Here is a 23,451-nt window from a genome sequence, read left to right as displayed (position 1 = left end):
CCAGATGGTGCTGCAGTCGCAAACACTGGGCTCTAAGTGTCCTTCTGTCACAGGGAACATGTTCCCTTACACTTACCTGCCTGCTCGCAGTCTTCTATTGAATGCACACCGAGCTGTGCAGCTCAATGTGCACTACTGTGGGCACGGGCAGGATGATGTCATTCTACCCCTGGCCAATCAAGAGGCCAAAAATCTGGCACCCGGAAGTAGCCAGGTGAGGTGAGGGATGTAACAACTGCATTGCTGGAAGGTGGAGGTGAGTATTTCTGGGAGTTTAGGTATTCTTTCCTGTGCAAGTTCCAGGCTACTAAGTCAAAACTCCATCAAGGGCTGTATACATTCCCACTCAGAGCAGACAATTGGTCACTCAGGTGCCAAGTGCTGCATTGTGGGGAGGCAGAGTGAATTTTATGGGCATGTGCTCTCCATACCCACCAGTTTTTTCTTGAAAAGGCCAGCAGAGGATATAGGCAGTACAAGAGTGAGCAGAAGGTAAGTAGACAGTACTTTTGATTCGCAGAGTACTTGTTTACTTTGTTAATAAACAGTACACTGCTGTCTATCTGAACAGGGATGACTGTGTATGCAAGAACTAAAACAGAAACGTAAGTTGTGCACTGACCTCATCTGTCAATGTATGCTATTATTAAAAGATACCCCCTATAGTTACCATTTTTTGCTCCAAATGTTTTAACAAGAGAAACATGGCATGACAGGTACACTTTAATACTATGTTAGTTAGCAATGAAGTGCCATGGTATTTTTTAGTATGTGTGAAAATTGCTTTAATTTTGTGGCAATGCCATGTGTAATTACAATTGCTTTGCCCTCTTATAATAAAAGGCATAAACCATAAAGTGCAGTAACAGATAGCAAACACCCAGAACTCTTTTACTGGCAAGTTTGTAGTGCATTCACTTCTAATTGCTTGCTATATATTACTGCAGATCATAACTGCTTACACCACCAATTCAAGTGCTAACCATCTTCACTAGGTCGGTATTAGCAAGTAAAGCTCAGCCATGCCTTTTTCCTGGGTGCTGTGGAAGCCAGGGTGCCCAGCATAGAATAAGTTGCCAAAACATAGGCTGTGAACCCTGGAACTCACCTGCTCTCATCATATCTGGACTATCTGTCTTCTTTCCCGGGGACTGTACAGTATTCTGATCTGAGGACATAGAAGGTTGATACTGCTTAGGCTGAAAAACTGGCAAAGTATTAAATTATTTAGGCAATTATTTGCCTTTTACGCATGAATTTAATGATGTGCCACATGTAAGAGAAAAGCAAATTGTACTTACCCCTGGCAGCATTCACTATGGTCTGAAATAAAAAGAGAATGAATACTTTAGTCTTGCATGTTTATCAGAAAGGGAAGTTAACATTAGGTTAAAGTATCAGAAAAAATGAAACCATCAAAATCATTTTGGCAAATTCTACAGGAACATAATGAAATACAGGAAAAGTGGTTGTCTTTGATAAAGGAAGAACTCCTGGATCAAATTCCGTATATCAAAATAGGGATAGTTCTACCTGTGTACAGCCCTTTGACAGCTGCAGCTGGGAATGATAAGGACAGCTGAGGCTTGGTGGTGTTTTTTAGAGTCTAATTGCAGTGATGTGATTCACTGGTCAGTACCTGGTGCAGAAGATAACAGGGGCAGCGGGACAGCTCTTTTTTTTTTGAGTGAGAAAATTGATCCATGAATCTGAGCTTTAAGTAAGATGTCACCTTATTGAGGTATTTCAGGAAAACACAGCAATATGGCCACTAGGTGGCTCCCACGATCATAGAACATGTCGGTAAGAAGATGCAGTAAAAAAATCTGAATCTGTCACCACCTCTTTGAACTGCAAAAGGACCTTTTTGCCAGAAAAGTGTTGTAAACACTTTACTGAATCCCCCCCCCCCCCCCCCAGAGTGTCTGGGTGGAAATGTGGGCCTTAGTGCTGCCTCTTGTGAGAAATTCATGTAACTGTCCCTGACAGATACATGAATCTGACACAAGCACCAACATTTGTCCTGCGGGCGATGCGATGGAATTCGAAAGAGTGTTCAACTCTATTTATGAATTCCAGGGATAGTCAGCAGAATGCAGAAGCAAGAGTAAGTGAAAATCATTTATGTAAACAGGTAGCATTGGGAAAAAAACACTGTTTGTAATGATAACAGTAAGCTGGCAAAAAATCAGTGGACCCTATTGTATTTCTGACATGTTTTTGGCACAGATTTGATGCTCAAACAACACAGTGCACCTATTTTGACAAAGATCTTCGAAATGTGCATTAAAAATTAGCAAATAACAAATGATTATTTTTTGGGAAGAATGTTGTAGTTTTTGTGCCCTATAAACCAATATCTGCACTACAATGTGGCACCAGTATTAGTAACAAATATCCACTTGGTCTGACGATGCGTCTATATGGCATCTCTATAGTCACTTACCAAAGGGAGATCGAGTCCAGAGAAGTTGCCTCCTTGTTTCCTCCCAGCTGAGCAGAAGGGTGAAAGTAGAAGTCAGATTCCTTCTGATGAGTGTTCAGACAGACACTCACAAGAGGAAGTAGGCAGAGGGCAGATCTGTGCTACTATACTGCCTGCACTTCTCTTTGCTCCTGGTGATCACTTCTTAATTATGGGGAGAGGAGAGATGAAGAAATAGTAAAGCTGGTCATCAATGGATCGATATTCGGCCAGTTCCTAATGAAACAGCTGAATTTTAATCCATCTATGGGTAGGCTGGTTGTTCTAAAGCCCATCTATCGATCAGTCGGCAGCCTGTTGTTTTTTTGTGTGCGATCCCTGCCGCTGGGTATAGCTGCCAGCAGTGCTGTATTTTGGCCTAGGCCAATAGGGCGCAGGCCTAGGGCGGCACTTCGCAGGGGGGGGGGGGGGCGCCCTGCCTCCACCTGAGACCCTTTTTGCCACTGGTTGCTAAAGCCACCTGGTATCTAGCAACCAGTGATGTCACGGCCGTACCATCACGGCCATGACTCTCTGGCCCTGCCCATAATTCAAAGTGGAGGAGGGTACTTGTGGGGCCCAAAGAGTTCCACCAGTCCGGTGATGGTGGGGTGCAGGGCAATGAAGCATAATCTGCAGGCAACAGCAGTGGCTGCTGCTGAGCTGTTGCATCATCACACAGTGAGCGGGCGGGTGGCCGGCCCTTGAGGTTGGCTAGAACCAAGAGCCCTTCTCAAACCTCCTCTCCACTTCCAACTGGGACATCAACAGGAAGACAGGCTGACTGAGGGCCCAGAGGATGTGGACGGGCGGGAGGTAGGTGCACAGGACATACACCTACCCACAGACAGGGGGACACAGGAGGGACTGCAGGCAGGACTAGGGGGTCTCCCTCTCCTACCCCCCTCTCCCACCCCCTCTCCCTCTCTCCCAACCCCCTCTCTCTTTGTCTCACCCCCCTCTCTCTCACCCACCCCCTCTCTCTCTCCCCCTCCCTCTCTCTCACCCCCTCCCTCTCTAATCCCCCCTCTCTCATCCCCTCTCTCTCTTATCCCCCCTCTCTCATCCCCCCTCTCTCTCATCCCCCCCTTCTTTCATAACCCCCCACTCTCTCTCCTCCCACCCCCTCTCTCTCTCCCACCACCCTCTCTCCCGCCACCCTCTTTCTCTCTGGGGTGGGGTAAATGTACATGGGGGAGGGGGGCGCCCTAATTTTAGTTTTGCCTAGGGCAGCACAAAACCAAAATACACACTGGCTGCCAGCAGTGATCATTTTATTCTGACAGTGGGGAAACCTCCTACTGTTAGAATACAATACTGCAGCGGGAGGGATTCCCCTATCAACACGAGCTGTGTTGATGGGGGAATCAAGAAATTTTTTCTTCAATCCGTGGTTGAAGGAAAGAAAATTGCCTAATGTATGACCTGCCTTAGCTGCGATCGCTCGCTGTACGCTCCCTGCACAGAGATAGTGTGCTTGGTGTGCAAAATGTGCCCCTGAAGGACCATAGATACATGAACACAAATATACCAGGAGTCTGACTTGTCATCAATTGGTATACAGTAAGCATGTGGGTCAGACTCCCAACTCCACCCAGTACAGCAAGTGGTGATGTAATTATGCCATATCTCATTGTTCCTAGGAATTACAGATTTGGAAAAGTAGGAAAGAAGGATCGCCAGTGTCCAAAAAAATGTGAACTAAAAGGTAGGTTAAACGGTCTTTATTGAAAGTAGCGACAAGTACATCAAGCCAGCCATAAGGCTGTACCAAAAAGGCAGCAGCCCAAATCCCAAGAGATTTCATTGCCATTATCAAATCCTGGGCACAACCTGCCGGAAGAATCCCTTCCTATTTTTCCACACAACCACCTAACCACCCATGACCACTCCAGTACAGTCTTCAGCACAAATAGAAATTACAGAGGGTATTGTGTATGAACGGTGCTGGGGGGAATAAGCATTATTTGAGCCCACCAATCATACTAACAGAAAGCCACAAGTGCCACCAACAAATGTTTCTGTTTGGTGTTTTAGAAGGTCTTGCTAGGTAGCTTAGGACTCACTTATTAACAAAAGGACTTTAAGAAAGGTTGTTGGATCAAGGAATTGCAGGCATATTGAGAAAAAAATTCTGGAAACTAGCCAGTGTGTTGTGCAACTAATAAAGGGAGGACATTTTTCAGCATGCAATATTCTCCAAATGTGAAAATAATAAACAAGCAAAAAATTGGGGGAGCACACCCTGAACATGTATATCTAAAGCCGGTGCAGCTATGAACCAAGCAACATGTATATTAAAAAAGAATAGCACACACATGCAAAAGAAATGACTATAAAATATGAAGACAATCCATAAATAAAAATGGGGATTTGGTCCCACCATATGGCCATATCGTGCTCAAGCCCACCACTACGTCAAAGTACCCCATTATCAGTGGGTCCTACACTATCCATAAAAAAGGATGAATCCAGCCTCTCTAATCCAAGGGTTAGAGAGGCTGGATTCACCCCTTTTTTTATGGATAGTGTAGGACCCACTGATAATGGGGTACTTTGACGTAGTGGTGGGCTTGAGCACGATATGGCCATATGGTGGGACCAAATCCCCATTTTTATTTATGGATTGTCTTCATATTTTATAGTCATTTCTTTTGCATGTGTGAAAATAATATTGTCTTGAAGTAAGCAATCTGCAGAAACACCCACAACCCATGACATACACAGTGCTCATACCAAAATGCAAAATGTGCATTCAATTACAAAACATTAAAATAATGATCATAGTTGTGTGGGTTTCTGCAAAATGCCAACCTCAAGACTGATCATTTGTCACATACCAATTATTGGGCAGTATTCTAATTACTGAGCAAAGGGAAGACTTTTTCTTCTCTTATTGTCAGTGTTTTGTACAGCCTGATGCCCACACACTGCTGAGTTATTTTTCTATCATTTCTTTATCGTAAGCCCACTTATTACTAAAAGGAGACATAGCCCCACTCGACCAGCTATCTTATTTATTTACACTGAAAAGACTATTTGTTAGTAAATGATTACAGATCCACTAGCCAAGCCAGACAACAATGCCCTACAATGTATTGGTGGCGGAGATTCCTTCATTCACCTCATTTGTGTGGATGGAGAAATCCAATTTTTGTTCAGTCTGCTGATTGAATGAAAAAACAAAAAACAAAAAAAACAAAATAAACGAACCTAGTATGGTCAGCTAAAGATGACCATACTAGGTTCGTTTTTTTTTTTTTTTTTTTCAGTCAGTCAGCAGACTGAACAAAAATCGGATTCCTCCATCCACACAAATTAGGTGAATGAAGGAATCTCTGCCACTAAGGTGACTGCACATTGTTTTTGGTCTGTAGCCTGGAGATGACAGCTCAAAGTGTTATTAAACCCAAAACCAAATGTGTGATATACAGGTACATCTCATAAAATTAGAATATCTTTAAAAAGGTAATATATTAAAGTAATTCAATCCAAAAAGTGAAACTCATATATTTTATAGATTCATCTGCATTGTTGGGTCTGGTGTCTCTCATCTTTCTCTTGACAATACCCCACAGATTGTCTATGGCAGGGGTCTTTAAACTATGGCCCTCTAGTTGTTCAGGAACTACAATTCCCATCATGCCTAGTCATGTCTGTGCATGTCAGAGTTGTACAATGCCTCATGGAACATGTAGTCCCGCAACAGCTGGAGGGCTGTAGTTTAGAGATCTAGCGACTTTGCTGGCCAATCAAGCACAGTGATCCCATGATCACTAAACCAGGTATTGGTACTTTTGGCAGTGTTGGCAGGTGCTAAGGCCTGCTGGAAAATGAAATCAGCATCTCCATAAAGCTGGTCAGCAGAGGGAAGCATGAAGTGCTCTAGAATTTCCTGATAGAGGGCTTCGCTGACTTTGGACATGATAAAACACAATGGACCGACACCAGCAGATGACATTACTATGACCCACGCTGGTGTTGACCTCTCTATCATTTGAGGGTCAACACTATCTGGTAAGCAGTTCACCTTATATCCACGTGGTGTTTGCATTATGTTTCCATTTCATTCACTGGTGTATGGAGAAAACCTTCTTGTTCACCCTTGTTATGGACTTTTTATATGGGCTATGATTATTATTGTACTCTAATTTATTCAAATTGGTGCTGCCTTTTTCTTTATATATAATATTCTAATCTCGTGAGATACTGAATTTTGGGTTTTTATAATTTGTAAGCCATAATCACCAAAATTAAAAGAACGGAATTCTTGAAATATATCACTACGTGTGTAATGTATCTATATAATACAGTATATGAGTTTAACTTTTTGAATTGAATTATTAAAATAAATTACCTTTTTTGATGATATGCTAATTTTTTTGAGATGTGCCTGTATAACAGCTTATCAATTATTAGATATGTAGTTCTCCTTTTTTAGGCTTTTTTTCTCTCTGTTGTCAGCTGGTGATCTAGCCAGTAACACCTCCTGTATTACAGTGCCTCTACTCTGGATGAATAAGCACAGGGGGCACAGTGGACAGCAGCATTGTCAGTCTTAGGGGGGGCAGTGTTAAATGTACTAGTATTTTTAAATTAAAGACCAACTCGAGCTAATACGTAATAAGCAGTTACAGCAAACAGTGTTTTTTCCTTTTGGGATAAAGGTTTTACATGATCATTGTGAGCACCCCTGCCAGTGTTAAATGGTTTGTCTCATCCTGCAAACTGATACATCTGGAAGAGAGCTTGTTCTTTTGAAAAACAACAGACTTACTGTCTGGATCACTAGGTTAAAATGAAAGAAAGAAAGCAAGCATAAAGAGAAAATTAACACAGCCATCACATCTAAGACTAGGTAAGCAGCAATATGAAAAATGTTTGCTTTTGGGTTTGATATTGCTTTAACCGGTTGCTGACCGCCACCGCCACAAGTACATATACTGCGGTGGTCAGCCCCGGCCAGGCAAAGTGACGTACCGGTACGTCACTTGCCTGTCACTTGCTTGTGAGCCAATAGCGGGCGAGCGCGCGCCCGCGGAGGCGCGCGCCCGCCCCGGCTCGTTCCCTAGGAAGTCCGTGCGTGTGACCGGCGGACATCGGGTCACTCGGCGATCGTCAGTGGAGAGGGAGAAAGGCAGACGGCTGATGTAAACAAGCCGCCTGTCATTCTCCCCTGTGTAGGAATAGTGATCATACGGTTCTTCTATGTAGGACCGTTGATCACTGTTCTTACACCAGTAGCCACATCCAATCACAGTTAGAAGCACGCCCCTAGGGACACACTTAACCCCTCCTTCCCCAATAAAGTTAACCCCTTCCCTGCCAGTGTCATTTTGCAGTAACAGTGCATATATATAGCACTGATTACTGCAGTAATGTCACTGGTAACCCCAAAAGTGTCAAAAATGTCAGTCAAGGGTCCGATCTGTCTGCCGCAATGTCGCAGTACCGCAAAAAAAATTGCAGATCGCCGCCATTACGCGTTAAAAAAAACACCAAAAATGACAAAAATCTTTCCCTTAGTTAGTAAACGCAATAACTTTTGCGCAAACCAATCAAAATACGCTTTTTACGATTTTTTTTACCAAACATATGTAGCAGAAAACAAATTGGCCAAAAATGTTAAAAAATTTTGATTTTTACATTTTTTTTTGGGGAATTTCATATAAAAAAATGTAAGAAAAAAAAAATATGTTATTTTTGCAAAATTGACACTCTTTTTTTGTTTATAGCGCAAAAAGTAAAAATCGCACAGGTGATCAAATACCACCAAAAGAAAGCTCTGTTTGTGGGGAAAAAAGGAAGTCAAATTAGTTTAGGTACAGCGTTGCACGACCGTGCAATTGTCCGTTAAAGTCATGCAGTGCAGAATCGCAAAAAACCCCCTGGTCGGAATGGGGGTAAAACCTTCCGGGGCTTAAGTGGTTAACTTCCAAGCCTACCCTCTGTGGTGCCAAGCAGAGAACAGGCAGGAACTCAAAACGACTATGCATGACAACCTGTAGGGATGATTCAGACTGTGTGAACAGGTCCCAAAGCACTAAATCACTGTTATAAAGATAAGATAAAGTGGTTGTCACATCCTGTCCATGGGTGGAATATGCCACACACTTCTACAGAAAACAAAACCAGTTTGAGTAAACTTTTTAGCACAACATAACATTCCATACTTTATAATAGTTGTGAACATACAATGTGACACTAGTTGTGAACATACAATTTGAGACTTTCTAATACATACTGTCATGTGACCATGCATCTCTTCTTGCTGATAGTGGATGGTGGGGGACACAGGACACTGTGCAGACATACAGGGGGGATTTACTAAAACTGGCGTGCTCAAAATCTGGCGCAGCTGTGCATAGAAACCATTCTGCTTCCAGGTTTTAGCCCCTGTTCACATCGGCGTGATTTGACATGTCAAATTGCCTGCCAAATCGCAGCCTATTGCCAGCAACTACACTGTGCCAATCGGTGTGAAGTCGACTTTGCGGCACCACACTGATTTCCAAAAGTAGTTCCTGCCCACTTTTTGGGGACTTCGAAGGCGATTTCAATAGACATCTGTGCAAGAGCCCGCACAGATGTCATTCAAATGGCTGCCGTACTCACACTGAAATGGGGTTTGAAATCAGATGAACTCGCACAATTTCGGACCCGCGTTCAATGCGGAACGTATTGTCAAAGCTTAATTGAACTGAAGTTAGAATCTGATTGGCTACTATGTACAGTGCTCCAGTTTTAGTAAATCTATCCCCATGTCTGACTATAGGCCTCATGTACACTACAGCTGCTAAAGTGAAGTTTAGGAGCATTTGGGCGTTATTTCAGCAGCCCCTGAACTCTCCTCAATGTTATCTTTTGTGTCCATGTACACTCAGTTGTTTATAGTAGTTTAGAGGCAGTTGAGGTTACTGGAATTTTTTTTGAAAGCAGAAAACTTCAGTTCAGGACTGTTGGTTACCGGCGTTTCAAACATTAAATGCTTGTAACCACGTGTAAACTTGCTAAACTGCGTTTATAAGCATTTTTTAAAGGGGAAAACATTTCTGATCCTTTTTGAACGTATAAAAATGTTGAAAAACCCAAATTTCACCACATGCTGTTGCCTGTATCAATGGATGAGTTCAATAGCAATGAACTCTGGTCCTCTCGTGCAATTTTCTATGTCTTCGGAGCCTCAGTAACAGCAACATCAGAAGCATTTCCTCACACATGCTCATGACGGGTATATTGTGAAAACACAAAAAATAAGGCAGCTATCTACAAGCACACTGCTCTCTCTGCTGCTGCGCTCTCTTTTCTCACAGAATGGCTGAAATATTTAATAACTTACTCGTTTTTCATGCATTTGGGAGGGTCTCCTGAGCTTGTCTTTAAAAAACACTTCTAACCTCAAATGCTCATAACTGCTGCTAAACTTACAGAACGCTTTGGGGGGGTTGGGTTGCACACTGTGCACCCCTAAACCTCCCACTCTGTACCTAATGCACTCCTGAACTCTGCACTCTGTATTTAGCGCAGTCATACTGCTTATGTGGCCCTTTGATGAAATTGAGTTTGACACCCCTGCTCTACAGTTTTTATTCGTGCCTCCACATGACAAATGTCAATTTGGGCGACAGATTTATGTACCTGTGGTGGATAAGCCTGGTGGAGATTCACAGACACTAGTTTCCTTATCAGGTCTGCGCCCCTTATTATTGACAGCAGGCAGGGGGGTGAATCCTTAGCTAAAAGAGAGAGAGCAAGGCAAGAGGGATGTTGGGCGCTTGTGCCAAAAAGAAAGGACCCCAGTGCAGCAACGATAATTAGTTGAGACAATCAGGGACTACTGGAGCATATGCTCTACAGGTGCTGGTGTAAAACTCAGGGCAGCTCTGGCAGGCAAAAGACAGAAATCCCACTGGCAACAAGAGAAGAAAACAGGCGCCGCTGAGTGTAGCATAAAATGTATTTACATGACAATATATATCAACTCACATGGGGATTGCCTTTAGTCCATTAATCCTAGACCGCTTCCTGTATTCAGCATATCCACATTCCGACTGGCCCGCAGCCAGGTAATGACGATTGCAGGAAGGACTGGAGGAGCTGGATCAGGCAAAGGCAGTGGTGAACCGCAAGCCTTCCGGAAATGACGTAATGCGTTTCGGAGCATGCACACTACGCTCCTTCCTAAGACGTATCCAGACGTATCCGTATAGATACGTCTGAGGAAGGAGCGTAGTGCGCATGCTCCGAAACGTGTTACGCCTTTTCCGGAAGGCTTGCGGTTCACCACTGCCTTTGCCTGATCCAGCTCCTCCAGTCCTTCCTGCAATCGTCATTACCCGGCTGCAGGCCAGTCGGAATGTGGATATACTGAATACAGGAAGCGGTCTAGGATTAATGGACTAAAGGTAATCCCCATGTGAGTTGATATATATTGTCATGTAAATAACAATATATTTTACATTATTTTACTTTCCCTAACATGCGGTGCAGTGCACTGTGATGCACTGTAGCTGCTTGTGTAGCATTTAAATAAATCATGGTCCATTCTGACCCAGCGTGTTGTGTTGATGGAAACTGAGCCTACTGAAAACAGTGGATTTCGACTTCTTATTGAATTGGGCATGCGCGGAGCAATGCAGCCCAAAGCAAGTGCCATGACTGGGCCCTCACACAAGTTAATCACATAGCATAGCAAGAGGAAATATGATGCACAAAAATATGGACGTGACGTTTTAGGACAAGTACATTTATGCTATGTTTCACATTAGTTTATTTATAATGAATGAAAAGAGAAAGGCACTATAATTTACAATATTTATAGCTGCATCTGTGAGTGTTACCTCCCAAGCCAGGCATTATTACAATGACAATACAAGCTTGTGAAAAGTTAGCTATCTCACTAAAGCTGGATACACACTATACAATTGTCTTTAGACTTTTTCCTTTAGATCTACCAAAACCATATAATATGAGGTCAAACCTAAACACTTTCAATTTGTATGCAATCAGGCAGGCCCTTGCACTACATAGAAAAGGTAAATCTTAGGAGAATTGAACAACAAAAGTTGTATAGTGTGTATCCAGCATAAGTCTCAATTAAAGGTTATAGAGAACCCTATTATGATTTGTACAGAGAAATAACAGACTAACATACTGGATAGCATCGTGTTACATTAATAAAGGACTTTGCAGATGTTTATAAGATTTTAATAAACAATTGATATTTGCAGGTAACAACTATCAGCCATATCTCACATCCCAATCTGCACAACTCGCTAGGTCCAGCAAGCCGTAGAGACTATTACAAGTAGAGGCTCACCTTTTGGATTTTGACAGTGTCTTGGTTCTCAGGCTCTGAATGAGCTGTCTCTTCTGCTAGGCTTTCTTTGGTGGATGTGCTGGACAACCCACTCTCCAGAAACTCAATTTCTCCCTCCAGCCTGAAGTAGACAAAGGCGTACCATTAATACGAACTAACTATATGGTTTAAATACAAAGTATAGTTCTTTTATTTTATTAACCATTTGCCTACTGGGCCAAGTCTAACACTTCTCTCTTATATGTAAAAATCTGTGTTTTTTTGCTAGAAAATTAGAACCCCCAAACATATATATATATATATATATATATATATATATATATATATATATATTAGCAGAGGTCCTAGAGAATAAAATGGTGTCACTGCAATTTTTCATGTCAAATGATATGTGCACAGCAATTTTTCAAACACAACTTCAAAAATACACATTAATAATTAATTAATCTCTCCTCTACAAGGTAAAGCATTAGATCCAAATCTAACATTGAACATGGCCTTGTTTACATTGGGCTGGAAACCAGAAGTGACATCATGACGTTGATCTGGTCCTCCTAGACCATAGAGATGAGCGGACGCCATCTTTTCTCCGCTCATTGCTGTGAACAGCCGCCGGATCAATTCTCGTGGCTCATCATCCAGGTAGGCCCGGGAACCACCGGAAAGCAACAGGAGAGGGGTAGGCCCTCCTGCCTTTTCTTAAAGTGATCCAGCGGCGAATCCGCCACTTGGATCACTTTTAGTGGTTAGAGAATCGCCGCCTGAAAAAAATTAATACAATATATTTTTTGTGTAAACTTCTTTCGCCATTTAATGGAAATGAACAAAGGCAGACATGTTTAAAGTCCAGACTGTGGCAACGTTTGACAAGCAGGGCAGCTTCCATAAACAAAATTGAATTGTGCTTAGTGCTGCCCAGCCATTCACAGGGAACTTTTGATTTTCTTAATGAATACAAAGTTTCCTCTGATTGGTTAAGATGGATAGGCAGGCGGATGACGTTACTTTTCCGCCTCAGTCAACCAGAGGAAGATTTGTAATAATTCAGAAAATATAAACCCCCTTGTGAATGACTGACCAGCGCTCAGCTCATTTTAATTTTATCTCCGGAGTGGGATGGGAAGTTCACATACCACTGCCGGAACACAGCACTGTATCTTGTATGTAGCTGAGGCTACATACGGTTCAAACAGTGCTGGCAGCCGCTGCAATGTCTTAGTGAAGTACATAGTTGGTCAAAACAAACAACTTAAACTTCACCAAAAGTTGGAGATCTGCTTTAGGGCAGTAGAAGTGAGCAATAGTAGAGAGTTGGTGACACTCTAAAAGTTACTGTATAATAAAATTACATTGTAAACAAATCACATTAATCTTTAAGAATGCTACAACATACTGTAAAAAATGTTTGCTGAGCAGGTTTTCTAATTTAAAGGAGAAGTACAGCCAAAGCTTGTTTGGCTGCTCTTCTCCAGCCGGTTACAGGAGTGCAGTCCGTTCTGCACTCCTGTGACCCGTTTTCAGCAGACAGCGGGCTGAAGTCCACTGTCTGCTGATGTCATAGAGCCGGTCCAGGCTCGGGAAGGATCGCGACCATATGGCTCAGGAAGGATTGCAACCGTGACAGTCACTGCTCTCTTCTCAGGGAGCTCTGAGAACCGAGCGATCGGTGGTGTCTAATCGCTCGGTTCTCACAGTTAGAACCAGCAGGGGACAGATGCAGCATCGGACTGATGCTGCATCCATCTAGGTTATTGTGATTTCAACAAAAAAAGAAATCCCATACTTCTCTTTTAAATGTAAAGTTTACCCACATTTGGCATGCCTCATATATAGAAGTGTCAGGACAAAAGACATTGGAGGGCTCTAGTTTTCTCCTGAACTAAAAATTAAGGTGACACCTCATTATAGCTTTATTGTTGTTTTTTAATGAGGTATAAAGAAAGGCTCTTTCAATACACAAATGACAAACCTTGCAACTCTTTAGATAATGATTTAAATGTACTGCAAAAGTCCACAAGCAAATGTATACTGTTTATTTCTTGAACTAAATGCACTGAGCGCACCGAGCACCACTTTTTAATGACCATAGATGTCATAAGTTTTATATATAGGCTTACTCATCATCTTATGATACTTCACTCATCAGAAAAAAAATCCCTGGATTTACAGGAATTAGCCATAAAACAGCTGATGTCTGAGTGCCAGTTCACACATGTCAGACATCACATGAGATTTGCATCGCACTGCTATGCAAATCACATGCGATGTCTGAGCGTTGCAAATTCAGCCATACAGATTGTATGGCTAAATTTGCATCGCATTTGGATCAAAGTCGCACAGGACCCTTTTTTTGGTCTGCACCAGAATCAGATCGCATGAGTGTTCACACCTATGTGATCTGATAGTTCGAACTGCGATATGTGAACTGATCTGGAGGTGTCGTTAACTTTGTATTGACAACCCCAGCGCTTTGCATATGGAAGCCTGCGAGTCGAGTGCAATGCGAAAACCCGCAGTGGATTTTCAGGGTTACTGCATCGCATATGTGTGAACCGGCACTTCAAAGTTTGTTTTTTTTTTTTTGTATGCACTCTCAAAGAGTTAGGCCCCGTTCACACTGGGGCGATCCGACTTGCCGGGGCGACCTCATAGGTCGCGGCGCGCTGCTCGCACCGCGACCTTGGAGCGGCCGGCACGGACTTCATAACATTGAAGTCTATGCAGGTCGCTCCGGGTCGCCCCAAAGAAGCTCCGGACCCTTTTTCTAAGTCGGAGCGACTTGTGCCGCTCCTATTAGAACGGGTCCATAGCTTCTCTATGGCGAGCGAACTACGGCGACCTGTCAGGCGACCAGGTCGCCTGACAGGTCGCCCCAGTGTGAACGGGGTCTTATACTGAATTAGTGTATATTGTTTATTTTAAATGAACAACAAATTATAGTGCTGCCAATTGTTATGTTCTTAAGCTTTCAGTTTACGATTATGTGCACTCCCTTGTTTACATCAAAATGAAAAATGGCCTAATTTACCTATTTAAAATAATTAAACAGACATACATTTAGGATGTTGTATTTTTTATATGTTTGTTTAAGGCTAGGAAATCCCATACCTCTGAATACTGTCCTCAAGCTCCCGGGTCTTCAGTTCATCTTCTTGCATCTGTCTTCTTGTGGCCTCATCTTCCTCAGGGGTAGAAGCTGGAGCTCCATCAAGAAGCCAACGCTCTCGTAGAGCCTTAGACTACATATAGACAATGAGATTTGAATTAGGTAAAGGAAATATTATAAACAGTTTCATAAAAATACATAGTTACATTGAAATTTCAAGATCAACCAAAAAGGCAAAACAAAGAAAAACAAAAAGAGTAATAAAATGAAAAGATATTGCATCCTTAGAACAAGTGGTCCAACAACGAAAAATTGGATTTTTGATTTACCGTAAAATCATTTTCGCTGATGTTCATTGACGGACACAGCTTCTGATCTCCCTAACCTTTGGGTTATATTGTCCCCTACAGGAGTAGGACACTAGGCAGAAAAAACCAGGACACTTCTTGTGTCCCCTTGGTGATTGACATAAGCCACAGCCATGGCACTGTCTGATTGAATGCGCACTGGACAACCCTAAAGACGATCCGTCCAATGGTCCAGACACAGTCTGATGGCTCAGAGTTCAGTGTCCAGATCCCCTGGGCAAAATGCTTGCCGAGGACGCCTCCCTAGCCAGACAGGCTGGCATCTGTGGTGACCACTGTCCAATACAAGGGGAGGAAGGATTTGCCCAGCCAAAGCACCAGAGACCAAAGACACCATATCAGGGACTCCTTCGTTCCCCGACTCAGCCGGATCTGATTGTCCAGAGACTGCGGATTCTTGTCCCATTTGGCCAGAATCTCCCTTTGCAGGGATCTCTTATGGAACTGTGCAAACAAAACCGCCTCAAAGGTAGACATCATCAGGTCCTGCACCCGCATGCAAGTCGAGAGGGATGACCATCTGCTGGACAGTAGGAGATGAACTGCAGCCTGCAATTTCTGGAGTTTGTCCAGGGGAAGGAGCACTCTGGCTAAGACCGAGTCCAGAATAAGGCCCAGATAGTCCAGCTTTGTGGACGGAAAAAGAGCAGACTTCTGAAAATTCAGAATCCAGCCGAACTCCCTCAGAGTTCGTATTCTGATCTCCAGGTTTTCCACCAGCGCAGTTGGAGACTCCGTTCGCAGAAGGAGATCGTCCAAGTAGCCCAGCACCGCAATCCCTCGTTGGTTTAACAAAGCTAGCACCGGTGCTAACACTTTTGTAAAGGCCCGAGGAGTGGAGGCGAGACCAAAGGGTAACGCCACAAACTGATAATGCTCCTGTCCCACGACAAAGTGGAGAAAGCGCTGGTGCTCTGGATGGCTTGTGAATGCCAAAGGGAACCTGCGCCTTTGTCGCGGCTGCGTCCTATATCTTCAAGGTCTCACACACAGATACAATTAGTGCTTCTACCAGCGCCTTTCTGTGCGTGGTTGCAGACATGGAGGAATCATCCTCACTATCGGAGGATTCTGCGCGCGTAGTTGCAGACCCAGCACGGTGGCCTACGTCTGCGGTGGTCGAATCAGATTCAGGATCTGATGAAACAGATGAGGCAGGGAAATGCAGGGGTGCTTTTTCTAGCCCGTCTCCCCAAGGCCACCTCCACCCGGGACACAAAGGACGTCAGTGCATTGATGGATGGTTGGGACCCAGAGGGCTCCGTGGCCTCAGAGAGGGCATCAGGTGGGGAGATGTGCTCCAAAGACTCCATGAGTCACCTGGGGGACCCCACAAAAAGTGTGAAAACACTGCAAGGGACAACCCCCACTGCGCTGGCAGTACCACCAGATCGCCATGCACAAGCACCAAGCGATACTCAGCAGAGAGGGAGAGAACCCCACTAGACCCCCACCCAGCAGAAACAGGCATCTAAAGCTACCAGGATAATCTGCACTCCACGTGCGGCGGACAGGAAGTGAAAGGATCCAGGAGTCAGCACCAGAGGATGAGGAGGGGCCCCCACCGCCGAAATTGCCGCCCAAAGGGTTTCACTGTCATGGCAGCTGCTATTTTCAATGGCAAGCCACCGTAAAATGGCTGCTGGACTACACGAACATGGCCGCCGTCCATTGAAACACACAGGCTACAACGAAATGGTGGCCCCACGCGGCACAACAAGGCTTACAGGGACCCAGGAGGGAACCCAGGCCTCAAGGACATACCCAGGAGGGAACCTAGGTCTTAAGGACAGACCCAGGCAGGACAGGGGGCCCTGGCAGAAGCCCCCACTAGGTATGACCACCCAAACAGCCCCAACATATGTGGATGGGGGGGGGTTAAGGGACGGATGAAAAAGAGGGGGGGTACCTGACGGGAAGGAGGAGAACCTGGGGATCTGACCGTCCCAAGGAGGGGCCCACGTTCACCCCAAAACCCTCCAGGGGGAGACGGGGGAATAGCTATTCTCCATATCAGGAACCAGGCAGGCACCGCTTCAGACAGAACCCCTTTGCTATCCAAATGGGGTGGGCTGTCGGCCAGGAGGAATGCTGCGACTAGGGTCGAGACCGGTCCCTCGTGAGGCATTTAACTTGTAGGCCAGCCCCCGTCCAGTGGGACTACGCTGCGGCCAACCTAGCGCGGAGCTAAGGTCTGCGTGCGCTCGCTGGACAGACTGGGATGACCACTGGATCTAGATTATCCAGCCCATCGCCCAGTCTGGCAGGTGATTGAAGATCTCACAGGAAAAAAATTGCCAGGACCAAGGATCCCGGGAAGGAACTAGGTTCTTATTCCAGACTAGGCAGAAAAAAACTGAGTGCCTATAGCAGAGAGGGGAAGTATACCCCCTGGGACTGCCCATTGGCGTAGCCAGACTTTTTTTCTGCCTAGTGTCCTACTCCAGTAGGGGGCAGTATAACCCAATGGTTATGGAGATCAAAAGCTGTGTCCGTCAATGAACATCAGAGAAAAGGATTTTACGGTAAATCAAAAATCCAATTTCTCGTTGTTGGACCACTTGTTCTGAGGATGCAATATCTTTTAATTTTATTACTCTGTCTGTCAGTGAATGAAAGAGATAAAAAAAATCTTTCCTTATCCTCAAAGGCAATCAGTTAACTCCCCAGATCAATCCCAAAGTGATATTTCCGATAATACTCAGGTAAATGTAACACACAAAATGCAGAGGTCAGCAGCTTGTAACCCATAGTGTGCAGGGATCAGGAATATGTAATGCAAAACGTTCAGGGGTCAGGTATCTGTAACACTTAAGGATCAGGAAAGCATAATGCAGGGGGTCAGGAGAACAAAATGTACATAGTTCCCCTAACTCCCCCATTTCTCAGCACAAATGTATTCTCCAAGCTAAAATCCTAACCAAACACAAATTCCCTTTGCCTCTAAATACAAATTAACCCCCATTACAAATCCTCTCTCTAACTAAGCCCAAATCTTCTCTCTAAGCTAAAGTCGCCCTAGCAGAAATTCTGAGCAAATGTACTCACAGACCCTACTGCAGTGGTGCCTAGCAGAGTGGAGAAAGTCCTCCCAGGTCTCCCCTTGGTTATGCCATATGACTCTTTGGACCCGAGGAGAAGCCTAGGAGTAACCCCAAGCTTTCTATTACATATTGCCTCTTTAATATGAGGTCTGCAAAGCTGAAGGCCGGGAGGGAAACAGGTTGCAAAAAAAAGCAAGTGGCCATGGCTGGGTCCAAAGACACCAAGTAAGAGATGTGGAGTATTTGCCCCAGGTGCCCTTGCACTAATGGTGCCCATGGACTGAGCTGTGAAAAGGACAATGTAATGAAGAAAGCTCTAACCTAAACAGAATAAACAGGGTGTATGCAGTCTAACCCCTTTACTAGTCACATGCTATTGGCTTCCCTCACTGTGATGTAATTTTCACTATAGACCTCAATGTCTTTCTATATTCCAGTACATTTCTTACAGTTCATCACTTCCTGGGGCAAGCTTACAGGCAGGATCAGTCCCCTAAGTGAAAAGAATGGACTGTAGTAATAGAAAAAAATAGTTTTGATACCTAAACCAATCTAGCAATAATGGTAATCCCTTTGCAATCTACTAAGAGAGTATAGTCCAAAGAGAGAGAGAGAGGGCCAAGCGCCGATCTAAGTGTAGCAATATGTAGCAATACTTAGATCGGCGCTTGGCCCTCTCTCTCTCTCTTTGGATTTATACAGGGTTGCTTCACCCTCTACAAGCCGGCAGCCAGCAAAGTGTACAAGCAATCTCACTGGACCTTTACCATTTGCCCACATCATAGACTATTGCAGCAACCCGCTCAGTCCGTTTGCGTCAATCTCTCCCCCCCTCTCTCTATAGTCCAAAGAGGTATCCAGTTTATTCAAGCTTTAAAATCAACCCCCCAAAACTTGACCAAAATATGAGAATTAACATTTCACATAATTCTTATACCTAGCCCTATCCTCTTTCCTAAACTCTATCCTAACCTAACCCTTTACTTGAACCTTTATTGGGCCCATTCAGAAACAGGTTCACCTAATAGACCCTTCCAGCCAACAGTTGCCAGACCTGGGCGCTGGGGTGCCGAGAAGTTGCTTTGGCCTTTTTTTACAATCTTACCAGCTTACATAAGCTATTTATGGTTTTGGGGGACAGTGGGAGAGCAACAGGAAGGTTAGCAAAAGCAAGAATTCATAAAAGTCTGGCGTGAATGATGCCATTTCATATTGGGCAAGAAATCATGGCACCTTAAAGCGGTTGTAAACGCATGCGCGCGGGAGTCATTTTCCGGCAAGCTCCCGGCAAGGAAAGCTGAAGGTCCGCCGGAACACATGCGCAGCTCGCGTGAGCGGCTGCATGCAGTGCAAATATCTCCTAAACCGTGCTGGTTTAGGAGATATTAATTGTACCTACAGGTAAGCCTTATTATAGGCTTACCTGTAGTTAAAAGTGGAAAAAAAGCGGTATACTACCGCTTTAAATCATACCATACATAATAGTTTTATAGATAATAACTATATAATATTAATTATAAGTAAAATAACAGATTTACCTTAAGATGCTGCAGTTGTCTTCGGTCATCTTCTAACTGACGTCTCTTGTTCTCAATTTCAACTTGACGTCGTCTTTTCTCCTGAGATAAATGTAATAGTCTATGACAATAGTCTATGAGTATTGATTCATATTACAAAAGTGAATACAAGTTTTTTTTTTTTTTTAAAGGAAATACATTTCATTACTGTTATATGCATGCACCTAAGTCTGTATAATCATGTATTTTAATGTGATAATAATTTGGGATGGTGGGCATGCCTGCAGCACTAGTCTGCTGGTGTTCTCACTGCATAAAAGATTCATTTCCTAAAACACGATATTGCATTTATGACTGCTTGCAGACCAAAATGACAGTGTGAATTCAAACCGCTATCCCCTGCCTCTGCATTTTTTATTAATCATCTTTCATGATTAAAACCCCTGACACTATCGGTGTACATAAATATTGAATACAAAAATAAAAAAGAAATCAGTGTGCTTAAAAGTGATAAAGGAGGGATAGTGGGAGGACAGTTATATTGTTTCAACCACGTGTTTATTTAGGGGGATTCTGTTTTACTTACTCAAGACTCAGAATTGTTTGCACCAGATTTCCGTAAGGTAGACAAAAAGGTCCACAAAAAAGCAAATGCATTACAAATGGGTAAAATAAAAAACTTTTGTTACAGCAGGACATTACTTTTTTTAAATATACAGAATAGTAACATGGGAGTCATTATCTACAGTGGTGACAATATATGTGATTTTATATATATTACCAAAAGTATTGGGACGCCTGCCTTTACACGCCCATGAACTTTAATGGCATCCCATACATGTTCAATTCTCTTGTACAATTTACTGTTAGATTTACCAAAAACCATATAATATGAGGTTAAAGCTAAAAAACACTTTCAATTGTATACAATGAGGCAGGTTTTTGTACTACATAGATGAAGGTAAATCTAAAGAAAATTGTACAGAAAATTGTAAGAAAATCGTATAATGTATGGTCAGCCTAAAGGCCCGTACACAAGATACGAAAATTGGAAGTAAAATTTGGTCCGAACGATCTGCCGATTTTCGGATTGTTAGTATGGTGCTTTCGACAGCCGATTACGAATTTTCGGACGACAAAATCTGGATGTGCAGATCAACACAACGTCCGATTTTCATTTAATTAGTACAGTTTTCGTCCGAAAAAAATCGTAAGAGCAAGACTAGGCATGCTCAGAAACAAAAGAACACATACAAAACAATTCAACACATTACATCACTTATGAAGTAGAATTCTGTCGTACGAATTTTCATATGAAAGTAACCTCTTCACTTTCGACATGAGACTAGCATGCAACAAAAATTGAAGGAAAGATCGTTCGATAATCTGATCGTGTGTACGAGGCTTTAGTCTGTAGGGTTCAATACTGAGTTGGCCCACCCTTTGCAGATATCACAGCTTCAACTCTTCTGGGAAGGCTGTCCACAAGCTTTAGGAGTGTGTCTATGGGAATGTTTTACCATTCTTCCAGAAGAATATTTGTGAGGTCAGGCACTGATGTTGGAGAGAAGGTCTCTGCTCTAATTCATCCCAAAGGTGTTCTATTGGGTTGAGGTGCAGGCCAGTCAAGTTCCTCCACGCCAAACTCACTCATCTATGTCGTTACCTTGCTTGAGCACTGGTCCAAATCATTTGGTGGAGGGGGGATTATGGTGTGGGTTTTTTTTTTCAGGGGTTGGGCTTGGCCCCTTAGTTCCAGTGAAGGGAACTCTTAAGGCGTCAGCATACCAAGACATTTTGGACAATTTCATGCTCCCAACTTTGTGGGAACAGTTTGGGAATGGCCCCTTTATGTTCCAACATGACTGTGCACAAAGCAAGGTCCATAAAGACATGGATGAGCGAGTTTACGGTGGAGGAACTTGACTGGTCTGCACAGAGTCCCAACCTCAACCCGATAGAACACCTTTGGAATGAATTAGAGCAAGGAGCGTGAGCCAGGCTTTCTCGTCTAACATTAGTGCCTGACCTCATAAATGCACTTCTGGAAGAATGGTCAAACCTTACCATAGACACATTCCTAAACCTTGTGGACAGCCTTCCCAGAAGAGTTGAAGCTGTTATATCTGCAAAGGGTGGGCCAACTCAATATTGAACCCTACAGACTAAGACTGGGATGCCATTAAAGTTCATGTGTGTGTAAAGGGAGGTGTCCCAATACTTTTGGTAAAATAGTATATGTATATATATATATATATATATATATATATATATATATATATATTCATTTTTATTATATATATATATAGATAGATAGTTACATACATATATATATATATATATATATATATATATATATATATATTTATGCACACATGGATACATTTACAGTATATATCATTTTTTTGTACAAATATGTGTATCTAAAAGTGTGCATGCCATAAACAGAGTGAATCCATGTGACCTTAGTACCCTGACCCTACTGTTCAAACATATTTTTCTTAATTAGATCAGCTTTGCTGGAATTTAAAATTCCTTGAGAGTGCTCTCCATGCATTCGTTGTCAAAGAATATCCTTAGCAGCAGTGACATCTGCCGGTGATAGGCTGATGATAAATGACAAGTAACATGCACATTCATGTGTATTCAGACAAATAAGAATACATGCTGTCATACACCCCTTGTACATACCGCTATCATCTGCAGCCTTTCCTGCTGACTTTGTGATTCTCTGATCCTGAAAAAAAAAAAAAACAATAAATGTTATTTTTAAAAAAGTACCTAAATATTACAGTAATCCTGCTGTGGGGTTTCTATGTCAGCATTTATGTGTTTACATTACCAACAATAGATGTATCTGGTTATAGAATTCAACAACCAAAAAATCAATAGTAAGGGAGGGGGCTGTATGCTCTATAAAACCAGAAGAGAATGAATTGTTTACGTGGATGATCAAGTTGCACATGAAAATATAGAGACAACAGTGAACATAGTGAAATAGGACTTGTCACGGTTGAATTTTCCCCACATTTGGAATAATTTAGAGCTGATCGGATCTTTTTTTTTCATAGTGGTAGTATACACATGGAGCATGATAAAGAATACATTATGACATAATTCGTTTTCTGTCTGCTTCTTTGTGTGGGAGTTAATAAAATAAGCATTTATCGTGTTTTAATGGCTCATTTTCTGTTAATAAATGGTTGCAGCACCTTTAGAAGCAAAGACTGCAACTGAATCTCTGAAATTAATTCAAGGAGTTGTGCAAGGAGGCAAGGATCAAAAATGATGTGAAGGTACAAATTACACCTCCTGGCCAATAGAAAAGTTGCCACCAGAAAAAAAGGTCACATACATTGGACTGCCTTAACCACTTTACCGCTGCTCACTAGAGCTCTACTGCGGCAAAGTGGCTCTTGTAGGTCTGACGACGTAGACCTACGTCGCCAGACACTCCCCTTTCTCGGCGGCGCGCGCGCCGCCAGAGGCTCGCTCCCTCTGTGTTCAGTCACAGCGGGAGTCGGGCCAGGGGAGGAGCAGCGGCGATCACCGCTGCTCTTCCCCGATCGTCGGGGAATCGAGTCTGGAGATCCGCCCGCTTGTGTAAACAAAGTGGGCGGATCTCCTAAGTGA

At 43.2% G+C, this 23,451-nt stretch overlaps 1 protein-coding gene across 2 annotated transcripts in view; it reads right to left on the bottom strand.

Annotated features, from left to right (window-relative positions):
* The window catches only part of PALM (paralemmin), a 115,618-nt gene that overhangs the window by 3,591 nt on the left and 88,576 nt on the right, over positions 1-23,451 (bottom strand). For both annotated transcript variants that reach the window (XM_082265817.1, XM_082265818.1), the window contains exons 2-7: positions 22,510-22,555; positions 19,840-19,920; positions 14,892-15,022; positions 11,784-11,904; positions 1,302-1,323; positions 1,109-1,168 (exon numbers count right to left, since the gene is read on the bottom strand). In XM_082265817.1, coding sequence (XP_082121943.1) covers positions 1,109-1,168; positions 1,302-1,323; positions 11,784-11,904; positions 14,892-15,022; positions 19,840-19,920; positions 22,510-22,555 — 461 coding nt within the window. The remainder of the gene's footprint in view (positions 1-1,108; positions 1,169-1,301; positions 1,324-11,783; positions 11,905-14,891; positions 15,023-19,839; positions 19,921-22,509; positions 22,556-23,451) is intronic.

The sequence above is a fragment of the Pelophylax lessonae genome (assembly GCF_965119305.1).
Source record: "Pelophylax lessonae genome assembly, chromosome: 1".
NCBI classification, from domain to species: Eukaryota; Metazoa; Chordata; class Amphibia; order Anura; family Ranidae; genus Pelophylax; species Pelophylax lessonae.
Note: the sequence above shows the minus strand (reverse complement) of the source record. Positions and strands in the feature narration are given on the sequence as shown.